The 27,983-nt window shown below is 43.0% G+C and overlaps 1 protein-coding gene across 5 annotated transcripts in view; it reads left to right on the top strand.

Moving 5' to 3' along the window:
• Positions 1-27,125, top strand: part of LOC144517368 (DDB1- and CUL4-associated factor 1-like) — a 44,282-nt gene extending 17,157 nt beyond the window's left edge. For 2 of the 5 annotated variants that reach the window (XM_078249455.1, XM_078249454.1), the window contains exons 11-31: positions 6-185; positions 4,057-4,166; positions 5,519-5,618; positions 5,755-5,924; positions 9,102-9,226; positions 9,317-9,393; positions 10,225-10,389; positions 10,788-10,943; positions 12,676-13,335; positions 14,371-14,648; positions 14,766-14,964; positions 16,514-16,596; positions 16,733-16,817; positions 17,840-18,073; positions 18,593-18,686; positions 18,880-18,984; positions 19,687-19,760; positions 20,234-20,323; positions 21,752-21,907; positions 23,258-23,375; positions 24,878-27,125. In XM_078249455.1, coding sequence (XP_078105581.1) covers positions 6-185; positions 4,057-4,166; positions 5,519-5,618; positions 5,755-5,924; positions 9,102-9,226; positions 9,317-9,393; positions 10,225-10,389; positions 10,788-10,943; positions 12,676-13,335; positions 14,371-14,648; positions 14,766-14,964; positions 16,514-16,596; positions 16,733-16,817; positions 17,840-18,073; positions 18,593-18,686; positions 18,880-18,984; positions 19,687-19,760; positions 20,234-20,323; positions 21,752-21,907; positions 23,258-23,375; positions 24,878-24,945 — 3,327 coding nt within the window. In that variant the 3' untranslated portion in view covers positions 24,946-27,125. Of the gene's footprint in view, positions 1-5; positions 186-4,056; positions 4,167-5,518; positions 5,619-5,754; positions 5,925-9,101; positions 9,227-9,316; positions 9,394-10,224; positions 10,390-10,787; positions 10,944-12,675; positions 13,336-14,370; positions 14,649-14,765; positions 14,965-16,513; positions 16,597-16,732; positions 16,818-17,839; positions 18,074-18,592; positions 18,687-18,879; positions 18,985-19,686; positions 19,761-20,186; positions 20,324-21,751; positions 21,908-23,257; positions 23,376-24,877 lie in introns of those variants that run through there. The other 3 variants (XM_078249457.1, XM_078249456.1, XM_078249458.1) reach the window with 2 other exon arrangements.
• The last annotated feature ends 858 nt before the right edge of the window (positions 27,126-27,983 follow it).

The raw sequence follows: 27,983 nt of genomic DNA, 5'->3' as shown, positions 1-27,983 counted from the left end.
TGTAGGTGTGCACGCTCCCAAATGGAGTGCTGTCCGACATGGTGTCCTACGCTCTGTGGCTGCTGGAGTCGTCCCACGCGTCAGGCGTCTGCCACGCCACCATGTTCTTCTCCATCTCCTTCTCCTTCAGGGCGGTGCTGCAGCTCTTCGACCACCAGGACGGCCTGCGCAGGCTCGTCAACTTGGTCAGTGCTAAATCTTTCATCTGACGTTGCCTAATTGCTTTAACACTAACACCGCCAGACACTCTAGGGATACTATACCGCCTGGGCTACATCTTCACTATTTTTTAAGCAGAGTTTTGAGCCAAAAAAAACGATTTCCGTCCACACAAGAGTTTTAGCTCTGGTAGCAACACTAATCTGCATCCGCGTTAACAGGTCTGACAACACATATCACATGACCATTCACACACACTGGGCATGTGCGTGCCGGTGTAAACAGGGAGCAGGTTGTCTGACGTTACTCTGCAGTTCAGAAAATCATGGATGTAGAGGTTGAAAACACAGAAAATACTTACAACGGTGAAAAGTTTTTGTCCGTTCAGACTACAAAGCAACCCCGGAGTTTTCAAACCAAAACGGGCTGTGTCTCATTCTGCATACTTCCGTCAGTACACTGCTAATGTGCACTGACCACTTACTGCCGTAGTGCCTACTTTCGATGGTTAGTATTGTCCCAAAAGGAACACTTATGTTAAAACCCTTACCGGAAATGATGAGCGTGATGAACGCAACACATGGCAGCTGATTGGACGAACGCGTCACGTGGGTCTGGCTTTTCCCGAATTTAAAAAACCAACCGTAATGGCAGCTTGTTCGGGATATGATCTCGTATTTTATGAAAATAGTTCACTGAAACGTGTTTCTGAAAACATTTTAAGCGTGAAATCGGCCATGCAGTTGCTGAATCTGTCTGTTTTTTGATCGACAAAGGTCAGTTTAAAAGATTTTTGTCCGATTTTGAGAGGCGCCGAGCTGACCACTCCTCATTTGCATAAAGTAGCCTGGATTCGACTGATTCAAAACTTGCCGACGTCCCTGGTCCCTCCCCTTTCCGCTTTGTAGTCAAGACGGCGCCCGTTTAGTGCGAGGAGGGTCCATCGTTCCACACTGAACTATTTGACTGTTTTTAGGGGGTCATCCTGTTACTTTCAGTGCTCTGACTTTTTGCATTATCTACACTATATACTTAAAACTAAGTGTTTGAAGTGTGCAAGTAGGTGGTTTGAGACACAGCCAGGGGCAGCAGTGTTTCCAAATGTCTCAGTTTTAGGGGTTTGGAAACAGTAGTGTGAGGGGTAAAGATATTAGTTTTTAAACCAAACGTAGTAGGGAAGATGTAGCCTAATAGCATCTGTATCAGGGCTCTAGAGTGCGACCAAAATTTGTAAGGGTGCGACTAAGATTTTTCCTAGGTTGCACCGGTGCACCTAACGTCCTCGCAGCCGCTGCCTCTCCACGAACAAAGCGATGTTGTTTATATCGATAGTTTAATGTTGCGTTACATGACCCATTCCTTCTGTAAAGCCGTGCCTGTGTTTGGATCTCTCCTCCGTGCAGCCACGCCCCCATTCACTCACGGCTCCACTGCAACATGGGAGACATAGCTAGCGCCGCCGGTCCAAACTGCTGACATTTGTCTACAGTTTTAATCGTTATTAACACAGCTGTATATTGTTGAGTGTGAGAGGGAAACCTGTATTGGTACCAGTGTTTCCGCTGGTAACGCTCTGTTATTGCGGCCGCCACGACGAAAAACACATCAGAAGTTATTAAATGGAACTAACTTCAGTTCGTTGAGTAATAGCGTGAGACGGAGCCTGCTGGACCTGGGCAAGAGATGTGACCCATGGCCAGAATATCATAGTTCATAAAAATGCAGCGCAGCCAGTGACGATACAGATATTTCATACACAAGGCGTGTGTAACGCCGCTGACCCGCCAAAGCGCATTCGACCCGTGCTGGACCCATTCATAATGAGTCAGCCGTCACTCTGTGAGTAGCTTGCATAGGCTTCAGTCCATCGTACTCCCCCTCTCTCCCTATATGAGCTACTGGGCTATCCGGGTCTGTTATTATTGTTGAAAACAAGTGAAGGAGCTTTCTCAGAGATATATTTTTGTAAATATAACCCAGGCTATTTATTTCAGATAATTTACATGTGTTGCAGCTGTATATTTTCAAATTGGGAAGGAAACCCTGTCTTTGCATTTTATTTTAATCCCATCTGTTTTAATAAAAGAGCTTGTGAAAAGTGGCTTTGACATAAAACTGAACATTTAGCCCACTTTGTAAAAAATATATATTAGAGATAGGGAGATATATATTGTGTATCGCCATTCAGCCGAAAAAAATACAGAGATATGATTTTTAGTCCTGGACTAGTGGAAGATCTGATAAGAATCAGTGTAGAGGGGCCCAGTTTGGAGGATTTTGATGCTAGGGAGTGTGGCAAGCTGGTTTAGCCAAGACCAAAGGGGAAGAAGGCAAGAAATTACAGGTGCTGGCCATCTGAGGGGCATGCGACAGCAAGGGGGGACCCGCTATAAGACTTTGAGTACAGTATAATTGTGCTTCAAATAAAAAAAAATTAAAAAATTTACCAACTCCTTATTCTTGTTTAAAATAATTGACATAATATATATATATATATATATATGAATGTATATGGAGCGTGATAAAAAGGTGACCCTGAAATTGTGGCGTTAATGGCGACGCGAGGAAAAATTTGGGTGCACCTAAACTTTGTGCTGGTGCACCAGTGCGACCAAGGCAAAAAGTTAGTCTGGAGCCCTGTGTATCCTTATGTTTTGGCTGACGTTCCAGCCCTCTCTATCTCTGTAGCGCTGTGTTAATCTCTATAGCAGCAAGAACACACAGCCAGATATCTTATCTAACAGCTTGAACCCACGCAAAACCGATAGACTTCTAGAAGTGTAAAATGTGCTATTTTGCTGTCTATTTTTAGAAAACAAATTTTCACGTTGCCACCCAACGCGGGAATAGTCCGGTGACAGACGCTGTGTGTCATTTTGTTTTGCATATTTAATAGCACATAAAAAAAGAACATTAACCAAGCTAAATTTATAATAACAGAATATGTAAGGGAGGCTAAAAGGCTTATCAACGGTCTCCCCAAGTTTTAATAGTAATAATCAGTGTTTCCTTTAGGATTTTTTTTTTAGCAGTGGGTGCAGGTCTGTCCGAACAACTCAGAACTGACAAGTTGAACATTGTCCAATTGGAACAGACCCACCGCGGTGACGTCTTTGGTGGAGCTGTTGGTTTAATAGTCGACTCAGAAGAAAGCGAACGTTTTGACAATAAACTACATCAAGACAGCAGTATGTGGAGTTAAACTGGACGGGCCCAATAACCCCTGAATAGTTCTACTTGTTGTTAAATTGTCTGCCCTATTTCTGTTACCGTGGCGGCAGAAATTTTGCCATGGCGGGCCGCCACTACGAATACAACATAGAGGAAACACTGATAATACATTTTATTTGTAGAGCACTATTCATTGAAAAATCAATCCCAAAGTGCTACAGGAGATTAAAGACAAAAGCAACGAAATAAAGATAAACAATAACCCAACAAAGATTTACGAGAAAGCTTGCTTAAAATGCAAAATGCAATGCAATACATTTTTAAACCAATCATTTCATCATCAAAAGAAAAGTGACACACACAAAGTCTCGGAGGATTCTGTGAGTAACTCCCGCAAATAAAAAAACACATCTGTTTTGTTCTATCAGATGCAGATCGGAGTTGTAAGCAGCGTGAAATCTGAAAGGCATAAAACAAATGCTGACTTCTTTTTTTTTTTCCCAAGTTCAGCATTTTTTATTTTGTCAAGTATACTAAATAATAAATACAATCACGGTGCAACTGATTACATTATGATTTACATTTTTTTTAAATCAATGCCCAATGGTGTCAGCTCTGGTGGTTCTAGGGCTAAATGTGGAACAAGTTGCCATTTAAATATCTAGAGTATAATATTGAATTAATTGTGGTACCTGTCTTAAACCGTGTCCCCTTCTCTCCCTGTAGGTCAGTACTTTGCAGATCCTTAACACGGAGAATGAGGTGTCCATAATGAGTGATGACCAAGTCTTCGCCAACCGACAGACAGCCAAACATACCTGCATGGCCCTGCGCAGGTACTGCAGTGATAGATAGATAGATGGTTATATAAATGTATGTAAGTCAACGGAATTTGGTCACTTGATACGAACGTATGGTTTCCAACTTGAGGCCAGTGTTTCAGTTTCATTTATTATTATTTAGTAGATGTTTTTTGTCTGCATGTTGTAAAAGAGTTTGAAAGTCTTAAAGTGTAACTTCGATGTTTCTTTTTAACCTGGACCCTATTTTCCCATGTTTTTGTGTCTTAAGTAGCTTTGCATAGCCAGACCTTCCTCCACAGTGCTGCGGAGGAAGGTCTGGCTAGTCCACACAGCATTCTGGGATTGGAGGAAAACGTGCTCTGGGTTATTGCCATTTCTTCAAACCGATCACAATCGTCTTGGGCGGTGCTAAGCGCCGGACGGAGCCACGGTGCCACTGCAAAAGTGAAGGAACTTGTTTTGGTGGAACATGTGTACGTTCAAAAGTTGTTTGTCGTGCAACAGAAAACTCAGATTGGACAGATAGTCTAGCTAGCTGTCTGGATTTACCCTGCAGAGATCTGAGGAGCAGTCACCATAGTCCTCAGAAATCCACCAGAGGTTAGAACGCCAACACAAAAAAGCGGAAAGTAACGGACATTGGGCCTAAATGAGAGACATCTGGCGGAATTTCCGGCGGCACCGGATCGATCCCGGAAAATGTAAAAACGTCGTCGACATAGACAAGTGTCTAAGACGCTGATGGTTCTTTGAAATTGGTCCAGTATTAAGCAAGATCGCTGCAGTCGGCAGCGGCGAAACAAGTTGGAATGTAAGTTATTAGCCTTCAGTTTGCGTCCACTAAAAGTTCTGTTTTTGCCGCTCACAGGCTCAGATTATTATTCTGAGTGTCTGACAACATTATGGAAAGGATCCCTACAGAGATAGACCTTTTTGTTATGAGTAAGATCCTTTTTGTTTAACCATTAACTGCTCCAAAATCACCATCGCCAAACTTCCCAGACTACACTCTAAAAGTATTGTCTGGTGAGTTTGGTGATGGCGATGTTGTGGCTGTTTCATATTAAACTAAAAGTATCTGACTCTTTAAAAGCACTTTTAGTGGACGGAAACTGACGGTAAACATTGCAGCCCGGTTTGCGGCTGCCGGTCACAGCGTTCTCGCTCTATACTGGACCAATTTCGAGAGTTTTTTTCATATTAGTCACTTGGACTCTGGACTTGGACTCTCGGAAAATATGGTCAAGGTTGAAAAAAAGCTTGAAAATACCCTTAAATCTTCCTTGATGCAAAATGCAAACACCCTGCAGTTGCTTTGAAAAACTCTGGCGTAAACATCTTTCAGTGCCAGGTGTGTTACAGATGTTATTGATGACTTTGTCCAGGTACTTTGAGGCTCACCTGGCAGTGAAGGTGGAACAGGTCAAGCAGTCTCTGCACACGTCGGACGGAGGTACCATTGTTCCCCAGCAGCCATTTTACAAGGTATCATCATCCTGTTTGTACAGAAATGTTAGAAAAGAAGGAATTGATAAACCCTATTATGACATTATAGTGTGTTTATCTTCTTACGTATTGTCTGTCTGTCTGTCTATTTGTTTGTTTGTTTGTGTGCTTGTAGGCATATACGTACACTAGAGAGCAGGTTATTGAGATGATGGAGTTTCTGATCGAGTGTGGACCTCCTCAGATCTACTGGGAACCAGTAGAGGTTTTCCACAAGCTCTCCTGTGTCCCTTTAATGCTGCAGCTCATATCTACAGCGTGCGACTGGAGGACGTACTACGGCAGGTAAAGTTGCAAAGGAATATCTCTGTTGTAGGGCTGGGTATGATTGACTTAGTGGTTAATGATTGACGATATGACCTAAATTCACGATTAAGTGAAAATTTTACCTCGATTATGATTTTATTTTGTGGAAAGTACAAGTACCTCAAATGTGTACTTACGTGCAGTACAACTATTTATGGTTATTTATTGAAGATTTCAAACAATTTAAATGACGCACACATTGTTTTGGAATAAAAACATCTTATAAAAAAAAGTCACATTTAACTTTTAATGTAAAAGCAAGTGTCCTAAAAAAGAAAGAAAGTACAAACAACTCTTCGATGAATTGTCCAGCCCTAGTTTTAAGTACTTTTTACTTAACAGGACTAACATGACAGTCCTTGCCAAACTACAGCAGTCGTCGACACAATATAGTGTAACTGTCGACTGCTGCCAGAGAGCAGAGTGGCCATGTTGAAGAACATTCTTAAAACAACTGCTATACTAGGGATGGGCGATATGGCCTAAAATTCATATTGCGATAACGATATATATCGCGATATATAAATTATAATAGAACCATTTCAGACCAGGTTACATAGACCCTAAGGAAAACCAAACTGCTAAATGTATTTTTTTTTTGTTTTTTTTAAAGAGAAAGAAACGTAGTATGTAGTTTTGAGAACATTTATTGTTGAAAACTGTAATTATGCAACATAAAGTTGCAGATAAATAAAATTCAAGTACACTAGTTGCAGAGACTTTGACAAAGAAAAAGCTTAAAGTATTGGGTGTCTTCTCTTTAGTGCAAACCATTCTAAAAGGCACTACACTTAGTTTAAGTCCTTGGTTCTTAAATGCCACCCAAGATGCACAGAACAGGAAAAACTGGTGTCTGTTTAGTTAAGGAACAGACACTGCACTGAAAATACTTTAAGTATTAGGCAAAGATGCACAGATACTTTAAATAAAAACGTATTTCAAACAAAGTTTCTTACCTGCAGCCTAATGTAACACATTTGAACACACACACACACACACACACACACACACACACACACACACACACAGGACAGTCGGGACCTTTCCCGGTGGGCAGGTCTGATAATAGTTATACATTGCAAGTTGTTAGCAACACCATCCGGCAGCCTGGCGCCGCTGCCTGCTGGTCAAACTGTGCAGCCTCTGCTCAACCCGTACGGCAGGGGCCGAAAACTTCCCGTTACATTTTTTTTGGTCCCACTCCGCCGCTGCGCACACGCACACACACGGCCGTATGTTCAGCGGGAAAGTATGACGTCTGCAAACACCGGCTGCCAAGATTCCAATCATCTGTTATATAGTGAATTGTCAGGCTGGTGAAAGGCTCCATGGTACGGCTCGACCACAGGTCCGTTGTAGCTGCTTAAATCCAAACCAAGTCCAAATAATGGATGTTGCACCGGTCTTTTTCACCAGCTCCTTGTTTCGCTTTCAGCCATGTTTACTCAAGATGACGATGACGCGTTGCAGCCGCTTGCAGCTCGTGGCTCTAAACTTCGCGGGTAGATTGCGTCATCAACATGAATTATCGCGATAGTGCAATATAATTAAAATCTCTATCGTAGGCCAATTTTGTACCGTTTATATTGCATATCGTCTCTATCGCCCATCCCTATGCTATACCATGGAAAACAATGAAATAAAAAGCCATCTCTCTGACAAGTTTAACCGAGAAAAGGTGACTGTGAGCCGGGTACAGAACACCGTAAGGTTACGGTCGTTTTTAGCGGCCGTTACGGTTACATTTGACCGACAACAGGTGACCGTCAGGCTACGACGACAGTTGAGTTTAGACACCAAAATCACTAGTTAAGATTAGAAGAAAGATTGTGGTTAGGGTTAAAATAGTCTCGCATTGCAAGACCTTCAGGGTCTGGCTAGTCCACACAGCATTCTGGGATGGGAGAAAAACATGCTGTGGTTTATTTGCATTTCTTTAAACCAATCACAATCGTCTTGGGCGGTGCTAAGCGCTGGACGGAGCCACGGTTCCTCTGCAAAATAGCCTCGGGAAGGAACTTGTTTTAGTGGAACATGTGGACGTTCAAAGGTTGTTTTAGTCGTGCGACAGAAACCTCAGATTGGACAGATAGTCTAGCTAGCTGTCTGGATTTACCCTGCAGAGATCTGAGGAGCAGTTAACCATAGTCCTCACAAATCCACCGGAGGTAAGAACGCCAACACAAACAAAGAGGAAGGAAACGGACATCCGGCCGAAAATGACAGCCGGCGGAATAACCTCGGGCACCGGAGCAAGTGACAGGTCCTGGGTATAGACCAGGGTTAAAACACTGGTCCCCTTTAGTAGTACCCGTTTCCTGGGTAAAGGTCTTGTGTTTTCCTCCTAACCTCTTGATTTTGGGATTTTATTAATCAATATCGAATCACTCAAACAAAGATTGATTTTAATTGGAGAACAGATTACTTTAACCTAGTCCTACTGTAGAATATTAGCAGTTAAAGTATTTGTGCTCGTTGCAAAAGAGCTGTGTCATTGAGAGGTTAAACTATAGTTTAAGCCTTTTATGGCATAAGAGTGCATTGTGTACCAGATAGATGAGCAGAAAGACAGTTAAAGTTAAGAGAATAAAAGAGGAAGTTGCACCACACAGAGGCCCCGACCTTGGTGTGTGTTTGTGAAGATAACAGTTTCTGTCTAGAAACTAGAAAACACCCCCCTGTGAGGGTTAAAGATGAAAGCTTAAGGGAGAGAATAGATTGGTGCTCACTTCGGAGGAGATCTTGGTGGACTGAGCCTCAACTTTATGTCTGTCGCTAAGGAAACTTAGTCTCTGTTTGTGAACCCACAATTGTTGTAACTTCTGTGCTGGACTAAAGTAAACTTTGCTTAACTGAACTCTTCGTCTCAGATTGATCCTTGTGTTTTGGTAAACTTAAGTCCGATTAAAGAAGGTACAGGAATAAGGTAATTGGAATCAGATTTCTCTGGCCTTAGGGCCTTATTTCAGGCATGTCTTTTGGACAGAATTCCCCCTACACTACTCAGTTGCTTTATGTACAGTAAATCATGGCTTTTTCAATGCTGTTTGTTTTCTGCTGTCCATCTTGACACATTTACAACATTGATAAGTAACTGTATCCCTTTTCTTCAATTGCTGTCTCCCTCTCTTTGTATCTGTCCCTCTGTATGTCCAGAAGTGACACAGTGCGTTATGTCCTGGACATCCTGGCCATACTGGTGGTGGTTCCAAAGGTCCAGTTGGTGCTGGCGGACACCGTAGAGGTGCTGGATGAAACCAGGTCGCCTGTTTCCACTGTGGGTCAGTAAAACTCTCACTTCCCTCTGAGTTTCAGCCTTTGGAACTTCTGTCCTGGATGTGCATTGATTGTCTCTGTTATGTCTGCTGCAGGTATGAGCATCATTCTGGGTGTCGCTGAGGGTGAGGTGTTTGTCAATGATGCAGAGATCCAGAAGTCTGCCCTACAGGTAAGCAGATGGCTTTCATCAGTGACTAATGCCTACCATACACCAGAAGAATTTGAAAAGACTAAAGTGTGACACCATCTCACATCTAAAGACAATCATCTCACATCAAACATTAAAGACTGTCATAATATGTAAAGACTGGGGATTTTGCAGGGTCACACATTGCAAAACTACAACTAGATTAGTTGTGAAAATTTTAACCAAGCTAGCTAGCTACCGTTAGCTGGTAACTTAAGGGAAAGTCTGCAGATTTTCTTTTTTGCCGTACATGCAGATGAATGTCTCCAGTACCTGGAGGTCTGCGCTCATCTGCCGGTAAAACGCTCGCTGGATGACGCGCTTCAGAACGGTTGAAAATGGGCAACTTTCCCTCTTTAGCGCTTAGCTTAGCACAGCGTTATAGCAACCATTAAACAACACTGGCTCTAGCTGTTTTCTGCTTCCTATTTGCTGCTAAAAGGAGAGCACCCATTGGTTGATGACAATGTTCACGTGATTTAACTTCACTACCAAGACTTCAAACTTAGGATAATATCAAACACATTTGATGTTGTCTGAACGTCCAGACGGGAGAAAGACTGACTAGGAATGAGTTTTATAACCTCACACCAAACGATGGAGACGACGAGAGCATTAACAAATGTAAGCATGCTAACACTCTAAACTTGTCTTGTTGATCTTGAAATGGTCAAGATTATACCTGCTAAACATCGGCATGTTAGCATTACAGGTACAAGTACAGCCTCTCAGGGCAGTTATCAGTTTGTGCAAGTTTTGTCTGCCATCCTTAACACTATCCAAACTCCCGTCTTCTCCCCTGTGCCAACCCAGGTGATAATAAACTGTGTGTGCGCTCCAGACCGGAGCCTGAACACTGTGGGTGCTTTTGCTGTCACCCCCCTCAGGCCGTCCCTCCACCCCCAGCAGACGTCCGCTCCACACAACGGCATGCTCGCCCACATGTGGCAAATGGTGCAGAATAACAACGGTATAAAGGTAAGAATGGGAAGAAGCTTTCATCTTTCTTCTCCTTGAATGAGACGTTACAGTGGCTTGCAAAAGTTACAACTACAAACGTAGATGGATTTTATTGGGATTTCAGTGTTGCACTGGATTTTATTTAGGGGTATCAGAGTAAAGGGGGCGGACTACTTTTGCACTTCACACTTTTTAGATTTTTTTTAGCAGATAAAAAAAAAACATGTATCATTTTCCTTCCACTTCACAGTTATGCGCCACTTTGTTTTGGTCTATCACATGAAATCCCAATTAAATACATTTACGTTTGAGGTTGTTACGTGAAAACGTGGGAAAGTTATGAATACTTTTGTGAGCCACTGTATGAGATAGGGGTGTCACGGACCGTCCCACACTCCCGTGTCTGTCTCCCTCAGGTGCTTCTGTCTCTGCTGTCAGTGAAGATGCCCATCACCGACGCCGACCTGATCCGTGCTCTGGCCTGCAAGGCTCTGGTTGGACTCTCTCGCAGCTCAGCGGTCAGACAAATCATCAGCAAACTACCACTCTTCACCAGCAGCCACATTCAACAGGTGAGGACAAGATCCAGGGTTTGCCCTGGGTTTTTGTGTGTTTTTTTAAGAGGGCTTAGGTGCAAATGACGTCATGTGTATTTTGCATATTGGTGCCTGTCCCGTGCGTCGGCTCTCCGCATTGTTTTTACGTTCACTGGCTGCAGTATAGGTCATAAATCCTGCCCCCTTCATGTTAATGGATAGGATGTGCCTAACTAAGAATGTACTGGGTTTAAATTTCCCAAAGATGGTTTCTGTCATTTTAGGTAGTTTTATTTTAGTGTTCATTTTTTTTTATCAGTTTGGTTTTTATTAGTTATTTGGTTTTATAAAAACGTGCTGAAACTTCATGATTGACAGCTGGTATTCAATTAAATTCAATTGTATTTATAGTATCAAATCATAACAAGAGTTATCTCAAGACACTTTACATATAGAATAGGTCTAGACCACACTCTGTAATTTACAAAGCCCCAACAATTCCAGTAATTCCCCAAGAGCAAGCATTTAGTGTGACAGTGGCAAGGAAAAACTTTTCTGGGACAGACCCAGGCTCTTGGTAGGCGGTGTCTGACGGTGCCGGTTGGGGGTGTGATGAACAGTGGCAATAATAGTCACAATAAAGATAATGGAACTATGACTAGAAATAAGTAGTTGTAGTAGTTCATGGCATAGCAGGGCACTACAAGGTGTTACAGGGCGTTAACAGGGTGTAGCATGGCACTGCAGGGCATAGCAGGGCGCGGAGCAGGACCAGGGCGACAGCTGCAACCATGATTAAGGTGCCACCCTAATCCAAGGAAAACTGCTGAGTGAAAAAAACAAGGACTCCGGGGGAATAAGCTCTCCAGAGCTAATTTAGTAACTAGCATTTCTGGGACATGGATGCACACAGATGGAAAGAGAGAGGAACTTGGTGTGTATAAGGTCCCCGGCAGTCTAAAACTATAACCGCATAATTAAGAGCTGGTGCAAGGCAAACCTGAGCCAGCTCTATAAGTGTTGGTAGATGAATCTGACGACTATGAAGAGAAGCAGAGAAGAGAAGGGGTGCCGTGTCTGTGAATATACACCCTCCCCCACCAGTCTAGGCGAACGCTGCATTGACTCCTGATTGGTCAGGGCGGTTGTATGGGCAGGGCTCTGATACCACGGCTCCACCACCCGATCACTACTGCGTAGACTCTGGCTCCAACATTACAAGACGGCAGCACCCGTATCAGGGAGATTTTGGCTTCACTTTTGGACATTGGGAGGAAGTGGAGAGGCATCGTCCATCTTTATATACAGTCTGTGGTCTGGATCAAGATGCAGATAAATTAAAGATTTGATATTGTTCAATTTAACATAACTAATTTAGAGGATAATGCAGCTATAAAGAGGTTTGTGTTTGTCTGCTTTCTAGTTTATTCTTATATTGAATGAGCTGAAAGGTGGATGCTTCTCAGAAAGGTGTATCTATGTATATCTTTACATTTTGTGTGTGTTTACCTGTTTGTTGCATTGCTTGTTTTTATCTTTTGTAGAGAAATGGTCATGTGATAGTTGTATATTTTTTCCCTCTTCTGTAAAAGGAGAGGCTTCTCTTTCAGGCTTCTCTCCTCTCCTGCACTGTAATTGTTTGTTTTTAAACTGTATTGTATGTATTTCATATGTTTGTGCAAATAAGCTAAACTAAAACTAAAGCAATAACTGTGGGGTTTCACCCACAAATACTCATGTATTTTTTGTCTTCTATTTACCTCCCTAGCTCATGAAGGAGCCACTGCTGCAGGACAAACGAAGCGAGCACGTCCGCTTCTGCCGATATGCTGCCGATCTGACCGAGCGGGTGTCGGGCAAGCCTCTCCTCATGGGCACCGACGTCTCATTGGCTCGTCTGCAGAGGGCGAACGTGGTCGCCCAATCACGCATCACCTTCCCCGAGAAGGAGCTCCTCATGCTGATCAGAAACCACCTGGTGGCCAAAGGGCTCCACGACACGGCCAACACACTCGTTAAAGAAGCCAACCTGTCCGTAACGTCTCTATGTCCCAACTCTTCCTCCTGCGTCACTCCTCCCCCCCTCTCCTCCGCCGTGATTCCCAGGACTTGCCGGTCCGCTGGCGGGATGGCGGCTCGCGTCAGCGGCCACGTCGGATCCTCTCCCATGTCCTCGGCTGCTGTAGCGTCCTCCTCCACTCCCTCGTCCTCTCGTTCCCTCGCCAGTCCTCACCCCTCCTCTTCGTCCACCCCCGCCCTCCCTCCGCCTCCTTCTACTCCCTCTCTTCCTCCCCCTCATCCCGCAGCTCATGGCTCACATCTGGTCGGGCGGATTTTGTTCACGCGGGAACGCCCCGTGGCCCAGTGCAACTCAGGGAAAAAACTTAGAGCGCTGAAACAGAAGTCTGACCACGGTGCTTTCATACAGGTCAGTGATGTTTGTGTGTGTCTGCAATCGTTTATTTATGAAAGCTGAAACCGTTCAACATCTGCAACAACTCTGATAATCCCTTCCAGTTGTTTGTTAGGTTAGGATTAGGCTAGTCAAAGTGTAATTTTAAGTGTACTGTGGGACTCCTTTGGCTCTGTTGAGCATTTTGCACTATTTAATAATAATGAAAATAAATGGTTACAAATCTGCCTTTTTATTACATTTTGACAAATGTTTGTTGTATATTTTGCCCCCAATAAAGATCCAAGGCCCGTAGAGCTGCAAAGATTAATCGATTAGCTGTCAACTATGAAATTAATAGGCAACTATTTTTAAATCTTTTTGAGTCATTTTGTATGAAAATAAAAGTAACAAATTCTCTGATTCTAGCTTGTTAAACGTGAATATGTTCTAGTTTCTTCTCTCCTCTGTGATAGTAAACTGAATATTTTTTAGTTGTGGACAAAACAAGACATTTGAGGACATCATCTTGGGCTTTTTGGGAAACACCGATCCACATTGTTCACCATTTTAGAGACCAAACAACTAATCCGGAAAATTGACAGATTAATGACAATAAAAATATCCTTAGTTGCAGACCCTACAGTCCTCTGATTATTTCTATCTTTGCTTTAGATTTTCCTGTATAGAGCAACCAAAGTAGGCTTTCATTGAAATTGAAAATGATTTTGCTTTATAGCTCTGCATATGAAAATCCCAGTTTTTAAGGGTGATAATAGTACCATAGCTCTGTTGATGTCGGCCAGTGGGTCAGTCCACCACTTTGGTCCTGAGTGAAATATATCAACATCTACTTGATGAATAGGCACAGTTTGCATTCAGCATGTTTAATTTTCTTCGTAATGTCAGGAAACCGTCCAAACTTATTGCAATGAGGCGTACCTGCATCACAACAATCAAAGGATTGGAAATGGATCAGGCCAAACGAATATTTATCCATTCAAAAAGTGACATGTGGAGCTTGGCTCGGGCTCAGGATCAACTCATAACCATTTGTCCTCTCTCGATCAGACGCCAGTCTTGAAGAAGCAGCTGGAGCGACACGTTCCTTCGCCCCCGAGCCTCGACAGCATCATAACCGAGTACCTGAGGGAGCAGCACGCCCGCTGCCCCAATCCTGTCACCACCTGCCCCCCCTTTTCCCTCTTCACCGCCCACCGCTGCCCCGAGCCCAAGCAGAGGCGACAGGCATCGCCCAACTTCACCGCCCGTCTGGGCAGCAGGGTGCTGTACCCCAAATATGGAGGCGTGGACAGAGGGTGTCTGGATAGACATCTGATATTCAGCAGGTAATGAACACAGTCAGGATTGAATAAATAGCTACTGTAAATTGAGTCCAGTTTATAATTTCTCTGCTGGTGTTTGTGACTTCTCTTTTTTTATTTTTTTTTTAAATCTGTATTTAGGTTTCGTCCGATGTCGGTCTTCCACGAGGGCGACGGAGACGAGAGCGGTTTCACCTGTTGTGCCTTCTCAGCCCGCGAGCGTTTCCTGATGCTGGGAACCTGCTCCGGTCACCTCAAATTCTATAACGTCTTCTCTGGCGAGGAGGAGGCCAACTACACCTGCCACACGTCGGCCATCACACACCTCGAACCCTCCAGGGTATGTTTCATGTTTCAAATCAGATCAGAATCAAATCTGTCATGTTGGTTGAAGGCTGGAAGTTCAATGATGTGAGCCAAGGCAGCTTTATTTGTGCTAATAAATCGCCTTGTTACATTTCAGCAACAAGGCAATTCAAAGTGCTGTACGTAAAACATGAAAGAGTTGTTAAAAAGAATTAGAACAAGACAGATTTGAATTACAGGAATAATTACTTTTAAAAAAATGTTGTTTCAAGATAAAAACAAAACCAAAAAACAAGATCAACTTATAATGGACGTATTCCTGAAGCGGCTATAATTCATATTCTTATGATTGTTTCAATGTGACAATGTGAAAGGGGTGACTCGTGGAGGTGAACGTGCAGAGGATGATCATCTGAATTTGCAGCTCCTCTCGGTTTCTCCGGAGCTGTGTAGTGGGTTTCAGCTCATTGTTTATCTGTCCCGCCCACGACTCAACTGTTGTGGTTCACTCTCAGCGCTCTTACAGCGTCGTCTCCAGAGAAAAAGCTGCAGATCTTTGGTCAGAACTGGGCTTTAGAGACGAGCTGGTGAACATAGTGAAGCATTTAGCAGCTAGAGAGAGAGAGAAAAAAAACGGCTAAAAGAGAGAGAATATTGGACTGACATTCATCAGGTGGACAGAAACACAAAGACTTCTTCTCTAGGTTGCTTTGTTTACTGCTGGATGTAGAAATAAGCAACGGTTTGATAACAAGTTCACCATATTAAAGCGTAACTCTCGCCAAAATGCAGCCTAGGGTGTTTTTGTGAAAATACCCGAGTCAAACTTTCGTTTAAAAGCATAATTAGAACGGAAACGCCACTTGTAAGATTTACCGTATTGTCGTTTTCGGTCAAATGGCCTTTTGAATGGGAGTGCTAGGGGCGCTACGATCTCCGAATGAACGGACTCCGTAGGAGGAAATGTCATTCTTATATGAGGCTCCTTTTTCAACTACAAGGTCAATATTGTTTTTAACGACAAAACAACGAATTATCCGTCAATTGATATGGAACTAAGCTTTAGGAGCTTTGCATCTTTACTCTCCTCCCTGTTACGTTGCATTCGGAGATCGACTATTTTTGACTGGCGAGATGGTCGCGATCGGAAAAACCCAACAGCTACAGTGAGTCGTTCAAAACCCTTTTTAGTAAACTCTGTGAACACAAACAATGTTCTCAATGCTGAGTTCATGTGTAGAGCCCCTGGTGATACTTGGAGCAAAGTCTCATGTTGTGTCGAGCCTTCTTAGGGTTTTAAAAATAGTGATTTTGATTTTCGATCACAGTAGCGCCCCTAGCACTCCCATTCAAAAGGCCATTTGACCGAAAACGACAATACGATAAATCTTACAAGTGGCGTTTCCGTCCTAATTATGCTATTAAATGAAAGTTTGACTCGGGTACGTTCACAAAAAGACCCTAGGTTGCATTTTGGCGAGAGTTACGGTTTAAGTTTAAAAGGTTATATGTTAATTTTTTGTTCAGGACTTGTTTCTGTTGCCAGTTATTGCTGCTAAAACTTGTCTGTACGTGTTTCTCAGGATGGGAAATTGCTGCTCACCTCTGCGTCCTGGAGTGTCCCCTTATCTGCTCTCTGGAGTATGGATGGAGTCTTTAGCATGAAGTAAATGACACACACACACACACACACACACACACACACACACACACACACACACATACTGACACACTTTACACAGCATCTTAAGAGTCCATTGTTTCTCATGGTGTATGAACTGGTGTTTTGCTTTCTGTCCCAGGAACTCGTTTGTAGACGACCACTACGTCGAGTTCAGTAAACACACTCAGGACAGAGTCATCGGCACCAAGGACCAAGTCGCACACGTATGTTACCCAAAGTCTTTTGCCACCATTCAGTGCCTCTGAACAGCCTTTCAGTTCATTTTTCTTCAGCATCACATTCTTCCATGTTGGTAACCAGTGGGTGTATTTCTTTCATATCTACCTCCATTTTCCCCTTTTGCCCTTAAAGGAACACGCCAACTTATTGGGACTTTAGTTTATTCCCCGTATCCCCCAGAGTTAGATAAGTCCATACATACCCTTCTCATCTCCGTGCGTGTCGTAACTCTGTCTGACCCCCCCCCACCGCTAGCCTAGCTTAGCACAGATCCTGGAGGTAACCGGCTCCATCTAGCCTACTGCTCCCAATAAGTGACAAAATAACGCCAACATTTTCCTATTTCCATGTTGTGATTTGTATAATCACAGCGTGTACAAATACTATATTCTCAGAAAGGCGAAGCACTGCTACTTGGGCGGAGTGATTATTACTCCAACTCTGAGCGAACTCCAGGCGAACTCTCTGCTCCTCAACACGGGGCTTCTCAGGTGCTGCTAGCAAATCACTCCGCCCAAGTAGCAGAAGTAGCAGTGCTTCGCCTTCTGAGAATATAGTTCCCAGTATGTATACGGTTAGAAGATGGCTGTGTCTCATGTGACCTTGTTATTTGTACACGCTGTGACTATACAAATCACAACATGTAAATAGGAACATGTTGGCGTTATTTTGTCCATTATTGGGAGCAGTAGGCTAGATGGAGCCGGTTACCTCCAGGATCTGGGCTAAGCTAGGCTAGCGTCAGACAGAGTTACGACACGCACGGAGATGAGAAGGGTATGTATGAACTTATCTAACTCTGGGGGATACGGTGAATAAGACAAAGTCCCAATAAGTTGGCGTGTTCCTTTTAAGTATTTTACAAATTGTCTCTGTCTCTCCTTTCTTTATGAATGCATGGCATCCAAATCAGAAAAGATTGACCCCAAAACTCCAACTCAACATTTCTGTTCCTCTCTCTTTTAAATATTATATTTATATATTCATACCGTTGCGTGTGCTGCAGATCTACGACATCCAGACGGGTCAGAAGATTCTGACTCTGAACGACCCCGCCCTGGCCAACAACTACAAGAGGAACTGTGCCACCTTCAACCCCACCGACGACCTGGTGCTGAATGACGGGGTGCTGTGGGACGTGCGGGCGTCGCAGGCCATCCATAAGTTTGACAAGTTCAACATGAACATCAGCGGGGTTTTCCATCCCAACGGCCTGGAGGTCATCATCAACACAGAGATTGTATCCTCTGATCATGGTGGATTTTTATTCTCCAGACTGCTTTTGCAACATAATGATCCAATAGGATTGAAAATAGCCATTCATTTTGATTGTAGATTCATTTTTTGATTAATTTCTCGATTTAATCGAATGGTTCTTTGGTTCTTTGGTCTCTGAAATGTCAGAAAATGGCAAAAATGTGGATCAGTGTTTCCCAAAGCCCAAGGTGACGTCCTCAAATGGCTTGTTTTGTCCACAACTCAAAGATATTCAGTTTACTGTCACAGAGGAGAGAAGACACTAGAATATACTCACATTTAACACGCTGGAATCAGAACTTTTCCTTCTTTTTTTTTTTTATAAAAAAATTACCTATTTGATCGATGAATGTGATATTGCATTTTTTTAATTAAAAAAAACTGTTTTCTGGAAGGAGGAGCCCTAAACCCTTCACCAAATATGTGCTCCTAAGTCTTCCACAAACCTAGGGAAAACACAGAGTTTGTATCTGTGGTTGTGAGCCTTGACAGCCGGTGTCAGTGGGACCTGAGGACCTTCCACCTGCTGCACACTGTCCCGGCCCTGGACCAGTGCAGGCTGGTCTTCAACAGCAACGCCACCATCATGTATGGAGGTACGGGCAGTCTGTGTGTGCATTGTTCTGAACCGGCCCTGTGTGCCTGTGTGTTTGAGCTACACTAACTTGTTACTGACTCAGTGACAGACATCTTTAATGTGCTGAGTCATGTTCTGGTCTTCTTTCTCTCCCCCACACACACACAAAAACACACACACACACACACACACACGCACACGTGTACACACAGCAATGCTGCAAGCCGATGAGGAGGATGACGCTATGGACCAGCAGATGAAGAGTCCCTTCGGTTCATCCTTCAGAACCTTCGATGCTACCGAGTACAAGCCCATCGGTAGGCTGCACGTCCTGTTTATTACAGACTTAAATCTTACGCTTTGGTTGCATTGCACACGTAACGTATACAGACGCTCGCGTAGCAGATGCGCCGTGTAATGTATCTCTTAAAGGTGCAGTAAGAGATGCTGCGCCCTTGGATTAACATCACTTACTATACATTTTAACTGGCTACAGTGCACACCTCGCTTAAAAAAATAAAATAGACTGTTCTGTTTTTGGCTTGTAGAGCGGATCTCCGCGGTGCATACACACCACTAACGCTGCTCTCGTGCCCGGTGTAGCCAGTCTCATTGATTATAGTGGAAGCGTAGTGTTGGAGCATCCGCTCCGCAAACGTGCAATGTAGCCGGCCTGTTATTGGTCAATGACCAAGCGGATGTCATTTTTACAGCACTATAAGGTCCTAGAATTAACTGTACTGGGTTTTTCCAGGCTTTTAATGAGGCACCTCACTTGTGACCTACTGAACCTTGATTTTTATTTAATTTTTTAAACAGGAAAGACAACTGTAATGCCTGCCTGTGGTAGAGTGGTTGTTCTGGATCTTCATGCGATTTGTTGATAAGAATAATTAAAAGACAAAACCACAAGCCCCTGCAGATTTGTTTCTCCTGTTTTGACCAGTTGCGTGTAGGACGGTGACTTTTGTTTCACCTTGGATTTAGTTTATAACTCAGAACTTTGTTTTGTTTTTCAGCCACAGTGGACGTAAAGAGGAACATCTTTGACCTGTGCACCGACACTAAAGACTGCTACCTGGCTGTCATTGAGGTACTTTGCTTAACTTTTAGCTTCAAACTCACTGGTGTGGATGTCGGGGGAGTAGCCTGAACAGCGGGCATGTTGTGAGGTATTATGGGAGTCTAGCGGATAAACCAAGTGCAGGTTAAAGATTGTTAAGCTCTCTTTCATCAGTAGAAGGTGTTGGTGTCACTGCATCTCTCCAGACTTTGAATTATTTGGAACCTGGAATTAGAAAACGTTTGCTTGAGAAATTACTTCTGTCTTATTAATTATAAAATAGTTACTGATTATTTTCTGTTGATCCGTTTGATGATTCCGTTGATTAAATAATAATGATTTTCTTATTCATTTTCATGAAACAAAAGTTTCACCAGATTTCTTTGTTGCTTTTCAGTCTAGTTTAAATTAACTGAAAAAAAATGAATCTAACTGTAAGCACATTTGAAACCACAGATACACCAACACTGGTTGTGTTTGTCCTTCATGTATTGACTGTGTAGAACCAGGACACGGTGAGCTTGGACACGGTTTGTCGTCTGTACGAAGTCGGACGACACAAACTGGCAGAAGAAGGAGACGACGATGATCAGGTGAGATGCACAAGACTTAGTATGCTATCGGTCTGTGTGCCTTTTTTGTTTGTTTGTTGGTCAGGTAATTGGTAGTCTATATCCACAACGTTCTACTTCCGGGATTGGTCAGGTGCCATTGGACATTCCGCCGGATGTCCCTCATTTTGGCTGGATGTCCGTTACCTTCCTCTTTCTTTGTGTTGGCGTTCTAAACTCCGGTGGATTTATGAGGACTATGGTTAACTGGTTTTGAACGTACATGTTCCACCAAAATAAGTTCCTTCCTGAGGCTATTTTGCAGAGGCGCCATTGTGCCGCCCGAAGACAATTGTGATTGGTTTAAAGAAATGGCAATAAACCAGAGCACGTTATGTCATTAGGCTATGTGATGTGAGTGCTGATATGATTTATCTTAAACATTGAATTACATGTTAATGTGTTAAGTAGTAAAAAAGTTAATTGGGGGTAATGAAAATAAAGTTAATCATCTCAATATTTCCCGAAAGAACCAAGCAGACCTGCCACGTTGCATGATCCAAACTTTGTTCAAAACTTGATATTTTCAGCGTGTAGCTCGCTAGCTCGAAGTTTGTTGTCCTTTACCGAAGCGAACATATTTTGAGAGCGGCAACACACAGAGAGCGGACAGTGGGACATTAAGTCAGACTCATTGGTGAGTGAAACTGAAGCAGAGGGACAGACACAGAGCTGTAGCCGAGCCAAAGTACAACACTATTTAATTCATACACTTCATCGGTTATCAGCCAAATAAAACAACTTTACAGATAATCTGTAAACTGCCAAAAAACGGCCCGATAATCGGCCTATCCCTACGGAGTATCCTATTGGGCTTGGTGTCTAGCTAGTTTGTTTTGTTGGGTAGGTAATTGTCTATCTCAGAGCACGACGTTAAATTTTTATTTATTTTTTACATTTTGGAGGATAACAATTCAACACTTAAAATGTCTTGTCTGTGTTTACGCCTGTGTATTTTAGCCCTGCCCCTTATAAGTGGATTAGTTGACTAATCCTGTTTTATTGCTTTTTCTTGATGAATGATTTATTTCCAGGACGTATGGATGTTTGTATATTTCAGCTCTATGAGCTGCACATTTAACACTGTGTAATCGTATGGATAATTTTTTAGGCTACGTGATGTGAGTGCTGACTTACAATATGAGTTATCTTTAAACATTTAGTTACACGTAGAAAGTGTTTAGTAGTGAAACGGTTCATTGGGGGTAATGAAAACAATGTTAATCATCTCACCTGCCTTGTTGCACGATCCAAACTTTCTTCAAAACTTGCCAACATATTTTGAGAGCGGCGACACACAGACGGGACATCCTGTCATGTCCGGCTGTATCCTGGAAATGTACTTCCGTTGATCCAGACTAGATTGATGCTGACTCAGCAGTGTTTTGTTGCGTGCTATGTCATCTTTAGGATGATGAAGACCAAGACGACGATGATTCCTCGGACACGGATGACGACGATGACGACGATGATGACGACATGGAGACAGACCCGCTGTTGGAGGAACTGGCCAATAACGACGACCCGGAAAACGATGACTCGCCCCCCTCTCCCACAGATGAAGAGGTAACACACACCAGAGCTGAAGTTTTTGAGAGTTATAACCTACATGCACAGACCATAGACTGTTAATATTAATGGACAAAGCATCCGGTTCGGTGAAGTGCTGCAAATGCGGAAGTGACTTAAACCTGCATTCTATCTGAATTCCAGCAGGGGGAGACTCCTTAAACCTGCTTTCTATCTGAATTCCAGCAGGGGGAGACTCCTTAAACCTGCATTCTATCTGAATTCCAGCAGGGGGAGACTCCTTAAACCTGCATTCTATCTGCATTCCAGCAGGGGGCGACACATGCAGTTGCAAAAGGTTTCTGTAGAAGTCTATGAGAAAGTGACCCACTTCTCACTTGATTTATTACCTCAGTAAACATTTTCATAATGAGTTTATGGTCTCAATCGCTAGTTTTAAGTCTTCTGCAATACAGAATGTACATTTTTTTTAATTATGGTCTCGTTGATTTTAAAATCGACGATAAAGCGGGGTGTTTTAGGGCGTGGCTATGATGTGATTGACAGTTCGTGGCCTGTCTTATATGTAATATAACTAATGGACAAAGATATATTTAAAATCTAGGGAAGCTAATTCTTACCTCGAATTATGTAGGCTAGCTTTCAGCACCAGTTGCATCCAGATTGCCAGTGAAAGTGTGTAACGTAACGTAGAGTGTAAGCAGCGTTGCCAACTCTCAGCTAACGTCACAGTCAGACAGGGCCCAACAGTCTATGGCTCCTCCCTCACTCCTCCCTCTCGTCTAAAATCGTCACAGCCGCAACCAGGATGGCTGCGCCCGTAACGGCAAACTCAACGACTCATAGCAGATCTTCACAAACCAATGGGTGACATCACACATGCTCTGTCCATTAATATTAACAGTCTATGGTAATAACGTGTAACCCGAGTTTACCCTGGTTAAGGTGTATACTTGAACGAATACCCCGGTTACTGAAGGACTTATCTAGCTCTGTTAACCGGGGGATGATAACTCTGATTTTAGCCGAGGTTAGGTGTTTACATGGCATTTAAGAAACAGGGTATAACCCGGATATAATCGCATTTTAAAAACTGCATGTAAACGCACTGAATGATAAGATACTTGATCCAGGACTGCATGGAAAAGTGCCTCACGTCTGGTCTCATTATATCAGGTGTTTGTGTTCAAAATGTAAAAAAAAGAAAAGGAAACAAACAAACCAAAAAGCAAAGCAGATCTTGGGTTTGCTTGTGATTGTTCGTATCATGTACTCTAAACGCAGAACTATGTCCAGATGTTTTTTGTAATCTCTCAGCAGTTACAGGTGTTTTGCTGTAGAGGATCCGCTGTGATGTTTAGTGTTTTTAAACTCCTCCCCCCTCAGATCGCGGATCTTCTCGGCAGCAACAGCAGCGACGACAACAGTGACGACGACGACGATGATGATGAATCAGCAGACTCAGAACATTCAAACAGAAGTGATGACGGATGGGACTCGATGTGTAAGCAACACTGCTGCTTCATGTAGAATATTAGCAGTTAAAGTTGTACTGGTGCTCATAAAAGAGCTGTTTGCAGTCATTGAGGAAGTGGCTCAAGGAAATGTCTCTGACCATAGAAGGACCTTGCTTGTGAAGATAATAGTTTCGGTCTACAAACTAGGAGACACCCCCCTGTGAGGAGAGAATAAAGACACAGGGAAAACTCAGATCAGGGTTCATTTTTCAGACGAGATCTTGGTGGACCAGCTCTGACTTGCAGTGTCTGTTCCCAGGGAAACTTAGATTCATCAACTTGCAAAATATTCTGAAAAGTGTTTGGTTCGTCTGAGAGGCCCTTTCACGTGGTTACATGCATAAATAAATTGTAAATATTGCTTATATGATCGCCTTCCTGTCAGTTCACCATCTGCAGATTGATTTAATAATAGTTTAGCTTTTGAATTAATCCCCTTGTTCCTACAATCAAATGGTGTAGTTTGCTTTCACACCATGGACCAGAGCATGCGAGCGGTGAGCATAAGTGTGACGTTTTTGGATGGAACCAGGAGCGAATTTTTAAAATGTTTCCTTCTCTATCCCGCTTTAATTTCGCATGTTAACATGTTTCCTCGGTACGGTGTACGAACGAGCTTTGAGTTTTGAGTTTGGTGGGTGTGTCAGAGGTGTTACCCAATCACCAGCGACATGTACAATATGTTAAAGGACAAATCCGGCGCAAAATGAACCTAGGTTAATAACGCGTGTACCGAGTTGACCGTTACCTGGGATTTGTTTTCATGCGATCAGTTGAGCGACGAACGCCGTGCTTGAGCTATGTTACTGGTTACACGGCGTTTGTCGTTTGACTGGTCGTGACTGTTTTCCCAAGATGGCGCCTGCCTGTATATGTGACCGGTACAGTCTTTAGAAATTATCTTTTTAATAAACTGTCTGTACACTTACAAAGTTCTCAGTGCTTCGGTTTACATGTAGGGACCCTCATTATGCTACCATGGAAGTGTGGTGCTTTTTGAGCCTTGTTAGTGGTGTAGAAATAGAAATTTCTTTTCACTTTACCCGTGCCCCGACGACTAGCTTTATAAGCTAATTAGTGGTTAAACTAGCGCTAAAAAATGGCCTGTCAGCCGATTTTCTCACCGTTTCACAATGCTCACATGCTCTGGACGCACTTGGAAGCATGCGACCCCCCCTCCCCCCCTCAGGCGGGCTTGGGCCGGTTGTTTAGTTCACACCAGAATCCTGTTGACAGTTCTCAACAAACTGCACTGAACGGGCAAACACACCAGAGTTTGAATCAAAGTAAAACTAAAGATTAGTCGATTAGTTGATCAGGGGGAAAAAATCTGTTCATTTTTGGAAATTAGGATTTTTAGTGTAAACAACAGTGTAAGTAGTTTAAAATGCAAGTTCATTACCCAGTCTAAGTGCATATTGTGTGTGTGTGTGTGTGTGTGTGTGTGTGTCTGTGTGTGTCTGTGTGTATGTGTCTCTTCATGCTGCAGACTATCCAGAACAGTCAGATGATGAGACTGAGATCTTTCGGGCCCTCAGCGCGAGATGGTTCTCCTGACCTGGGAGAAGACGCTCCTCTGCTGAAAATATGAACCTCAACAAGGACCCCCAACCCCCCCCCCCACCCCCTTTTTAACCATAATTTCTCATAAAATCAGGCAAGTGGACGGTGAATACACTGAAAATGTCCTGAAGGACAACAGCAAAGTCTGTGACATTATCTCTCTATGTATTCTAAATATTTAGAGAGACGACTGTGATGATGAATAAATATTTCCCAAAGATCATGGCGCTCAGATGGAAAACGATGACTGTTCACTTGACCTGGCTTTCTGCTTCCTTTCAGTAGGAGAAAGTATTTGTGAAAGAAAAGTATTAATATGATGTTTAACTCTCTGCCTCTGGTGGAAGATTTAACGTTGCTGTGCTCGAAATGAAACGCTTTTTTCACGTTTTGTTCTCGAACTTGGACCTCACTGTTGAGCTCACAGTCGCATTCACTGACCTACCAAAACCACCGAGAAATGGAAACCTATGTCAAGGAAAGTTCATCGTTTTTTGCCCAGTTTTCCCAGGGATTAATCATTCAGGTTTAATCTTAAAAAAAAAAGAAATACTTAGAGCCATAAATTTAAAAATTAAACTGTGTTTTATCCACTCGCCACACTTTCTGGTGAAACATATTCTTCTTACTTCCGTAGAAGAGTTTGACTACAGTCAACTTATTTCCACACACAGTCAGCAGTCCTCCGCACGTATGGATGTTTTTTGACGATCTTCTTTAATAAAAGCCAAAATATTCACATAAAGGCAGTGGTTACCCGTTCAGTCACTCAAGAGAAAATGTAAAGTACCAAGAAAGGTTCCCGGTAAATGCTAAATCAGATCTGCTAGACGTGTCGACGTAGTTAGGTTTAGGCTTGAGGAATGGCGATTGGTTAGGGTAAGAATAACAGGGTTAACCAATCAGAGACAAAAATAAGACAGGCCGATGACTCGTCCAGCGGATCCAATCTAGCATCTACCCAATAAACCTGGCCTTGGATCTGGTGGGCTGCTTCATGCTGTTGGCTCACAGAGGTTACCTGGAAATGTACATGTTTCCATGCACATGGTAAAAACTGCAACTTATGTGTCTTGTGAAGAATCAAAATCCTGTCCTCATGAGGAAATGGGCGTATCCACGTCGTCGTCGCCTGGCTTGAAAACCAGCAGTTTGTCAACCCGAACATCCAACGCAGATTTCTGCAGAAAGGCCACTGGTGCATTGGTCACTATGAGCCACTTTCACCATTAACTCTGTATATAGTTTCCCCACAAAATTCCACAAACAAAAATACACTTATTCGAGGATAACTGAGATGTGGCAGTGTCGTATAATCTTGTTTTAATTTAAGTTATTTTTGACTTTTTGTTTGGTTTGCTTTAATTTATTTTAGCTCATCTTTAAAGGGGTCGATAGCTTTTACGTGCCGCGAGATGAAGTTGTTTTTCTTATTGATTCATGCTTTTAGCCCCTGGATCCTTCAGGAGGCCGATTGTTTGCTAAACTGGCAGCACTCGGCCGAAAAATCCATAGATTATCGGTGTGCTTTTGGTTAAAATCCAAATGCATTTAAAATCTCAATTTTCTGAGGACAGAAAGAGCTCTTAGTACGTTAGTGTGGACAGCAAGATTATTTTTGGGAAAATACTGAGTTATCAGTGTTTATCAGTTATCAGTTTAAAGCAGTGTTATACATGAGCCATGGCTAATGATTGGAGGATTGTAGCAGCTGATAATGTTGGCTAACACGAATATCCCTCTAAATGGGATAAAAAAAAAATACAGTCAAACATGTGAATGTAATCAATTATATTACATTATGCCATTGATTGTTACTTCAAATGGGGTGTTAACATTTGTGATATTGTGATAGATGACATTATCCTCCGATTATGTCCTTATTATCAGCTGTGAAAAGGTTTCAAACACAAGGTGGGAAAGTTATATTTTGTATTAGAAGAATTTTTCTATTCTGCAGCGAGCTGACCTCATCACTGAGCAGTTGACCTTTGACCCTTAGTGCGTTTCATCGTTACGGGTTTACAACACAGCCGGTAATTAACAGTGACTGACTATTTGAGCCCACAGAAGGATGTTAACTTTTGTAAGTTATTTAAAGGAACACGCCGACTTATTGGGACTTTGTCTTATTGACCGTATCCCCCAGAGTTAGATAAGTCCATACATACCCTTCTCATCTCCATGCGTGTCGTAACTCTGTCTGACCCCCCCCCCACCGCTAGCCTAGTTTAGCACAGATCCTGGAGGTAACCATCTAGCCTACTGCTCCCAATAAGTGACAAAATAACGCCAACATGTTCCTATTTACATGTTGTGATTTGTAGAGTCACAGCGTGTACAAATAACAAGGTCACATGAGACACAGCCATCTTCTAACCATATACAAACTGGGAACTATATTCTCAGAAGGCAAAGCACTGCTACTTCTGCTACTTGGGCGGGCGGAGTGATATTACTCCAACTCTGAGCGAACTACAGGCGAGCTCTCTGCTCCTCACCATGGGGCTTCTCAGGTGCTGCGAGCAAATCACTCCGCCCAAGTAGCAGAAGTAGCAGTGCTTCGCCTTCTGAGAATATAGTTCCCAGTTTGTATACGGTTAGAAGATGGCTGTGTGTCATGTGACCTTGTTATTTGTACACGCTGTGACTACAAATCACAACATGTAAATAGGAACATGTTGGCGTTATTTGGTCACTTGTTGGGAGCAGTAGGCTAGTTGGAGCCGGTTACCTCCAGGATCTGTGCTAAGCTAGGCTAGCGGCGGGTGCGTCAGACATAGTTACAACACGCACGGAGATGAGAAGGGTATGTATGGACTTATCTAACTCTGGGGGATACGGTCAATAAGACAAAGTCCCAATAAGTCGGCGTGTTCCTTTTAACTCTTTTTGAAACTGCGTCAAACAATCTGCAACAGATTTCACAAAGCTGCGAGGAGCCTGGATTGAGAGTGTGTTTTGTTTTCTCCTTTTCTTCTCTTTGGTAATGATCGTTCTGGCGGTAGACCAGTCAACGTGGCTGCTGATGA

This window comes from Sander vitreus, chromosome 4 (genome assembly GCF_031162955.1).
Source record: "Sander vitreus isolate 19-12246 chromosome 4, sanVit1, whole genome shotgun sequence".
Classification (NCBI taxonomy): domain Eukaryota; kingdom Metazoa; phylum Chordata; class Actinopteri; order Perciformes; family Percidae; genus Sander; species Sander vitreus.
This window is presented reverse-complemented; position numbering and strand designations above follow the sequence as displayed.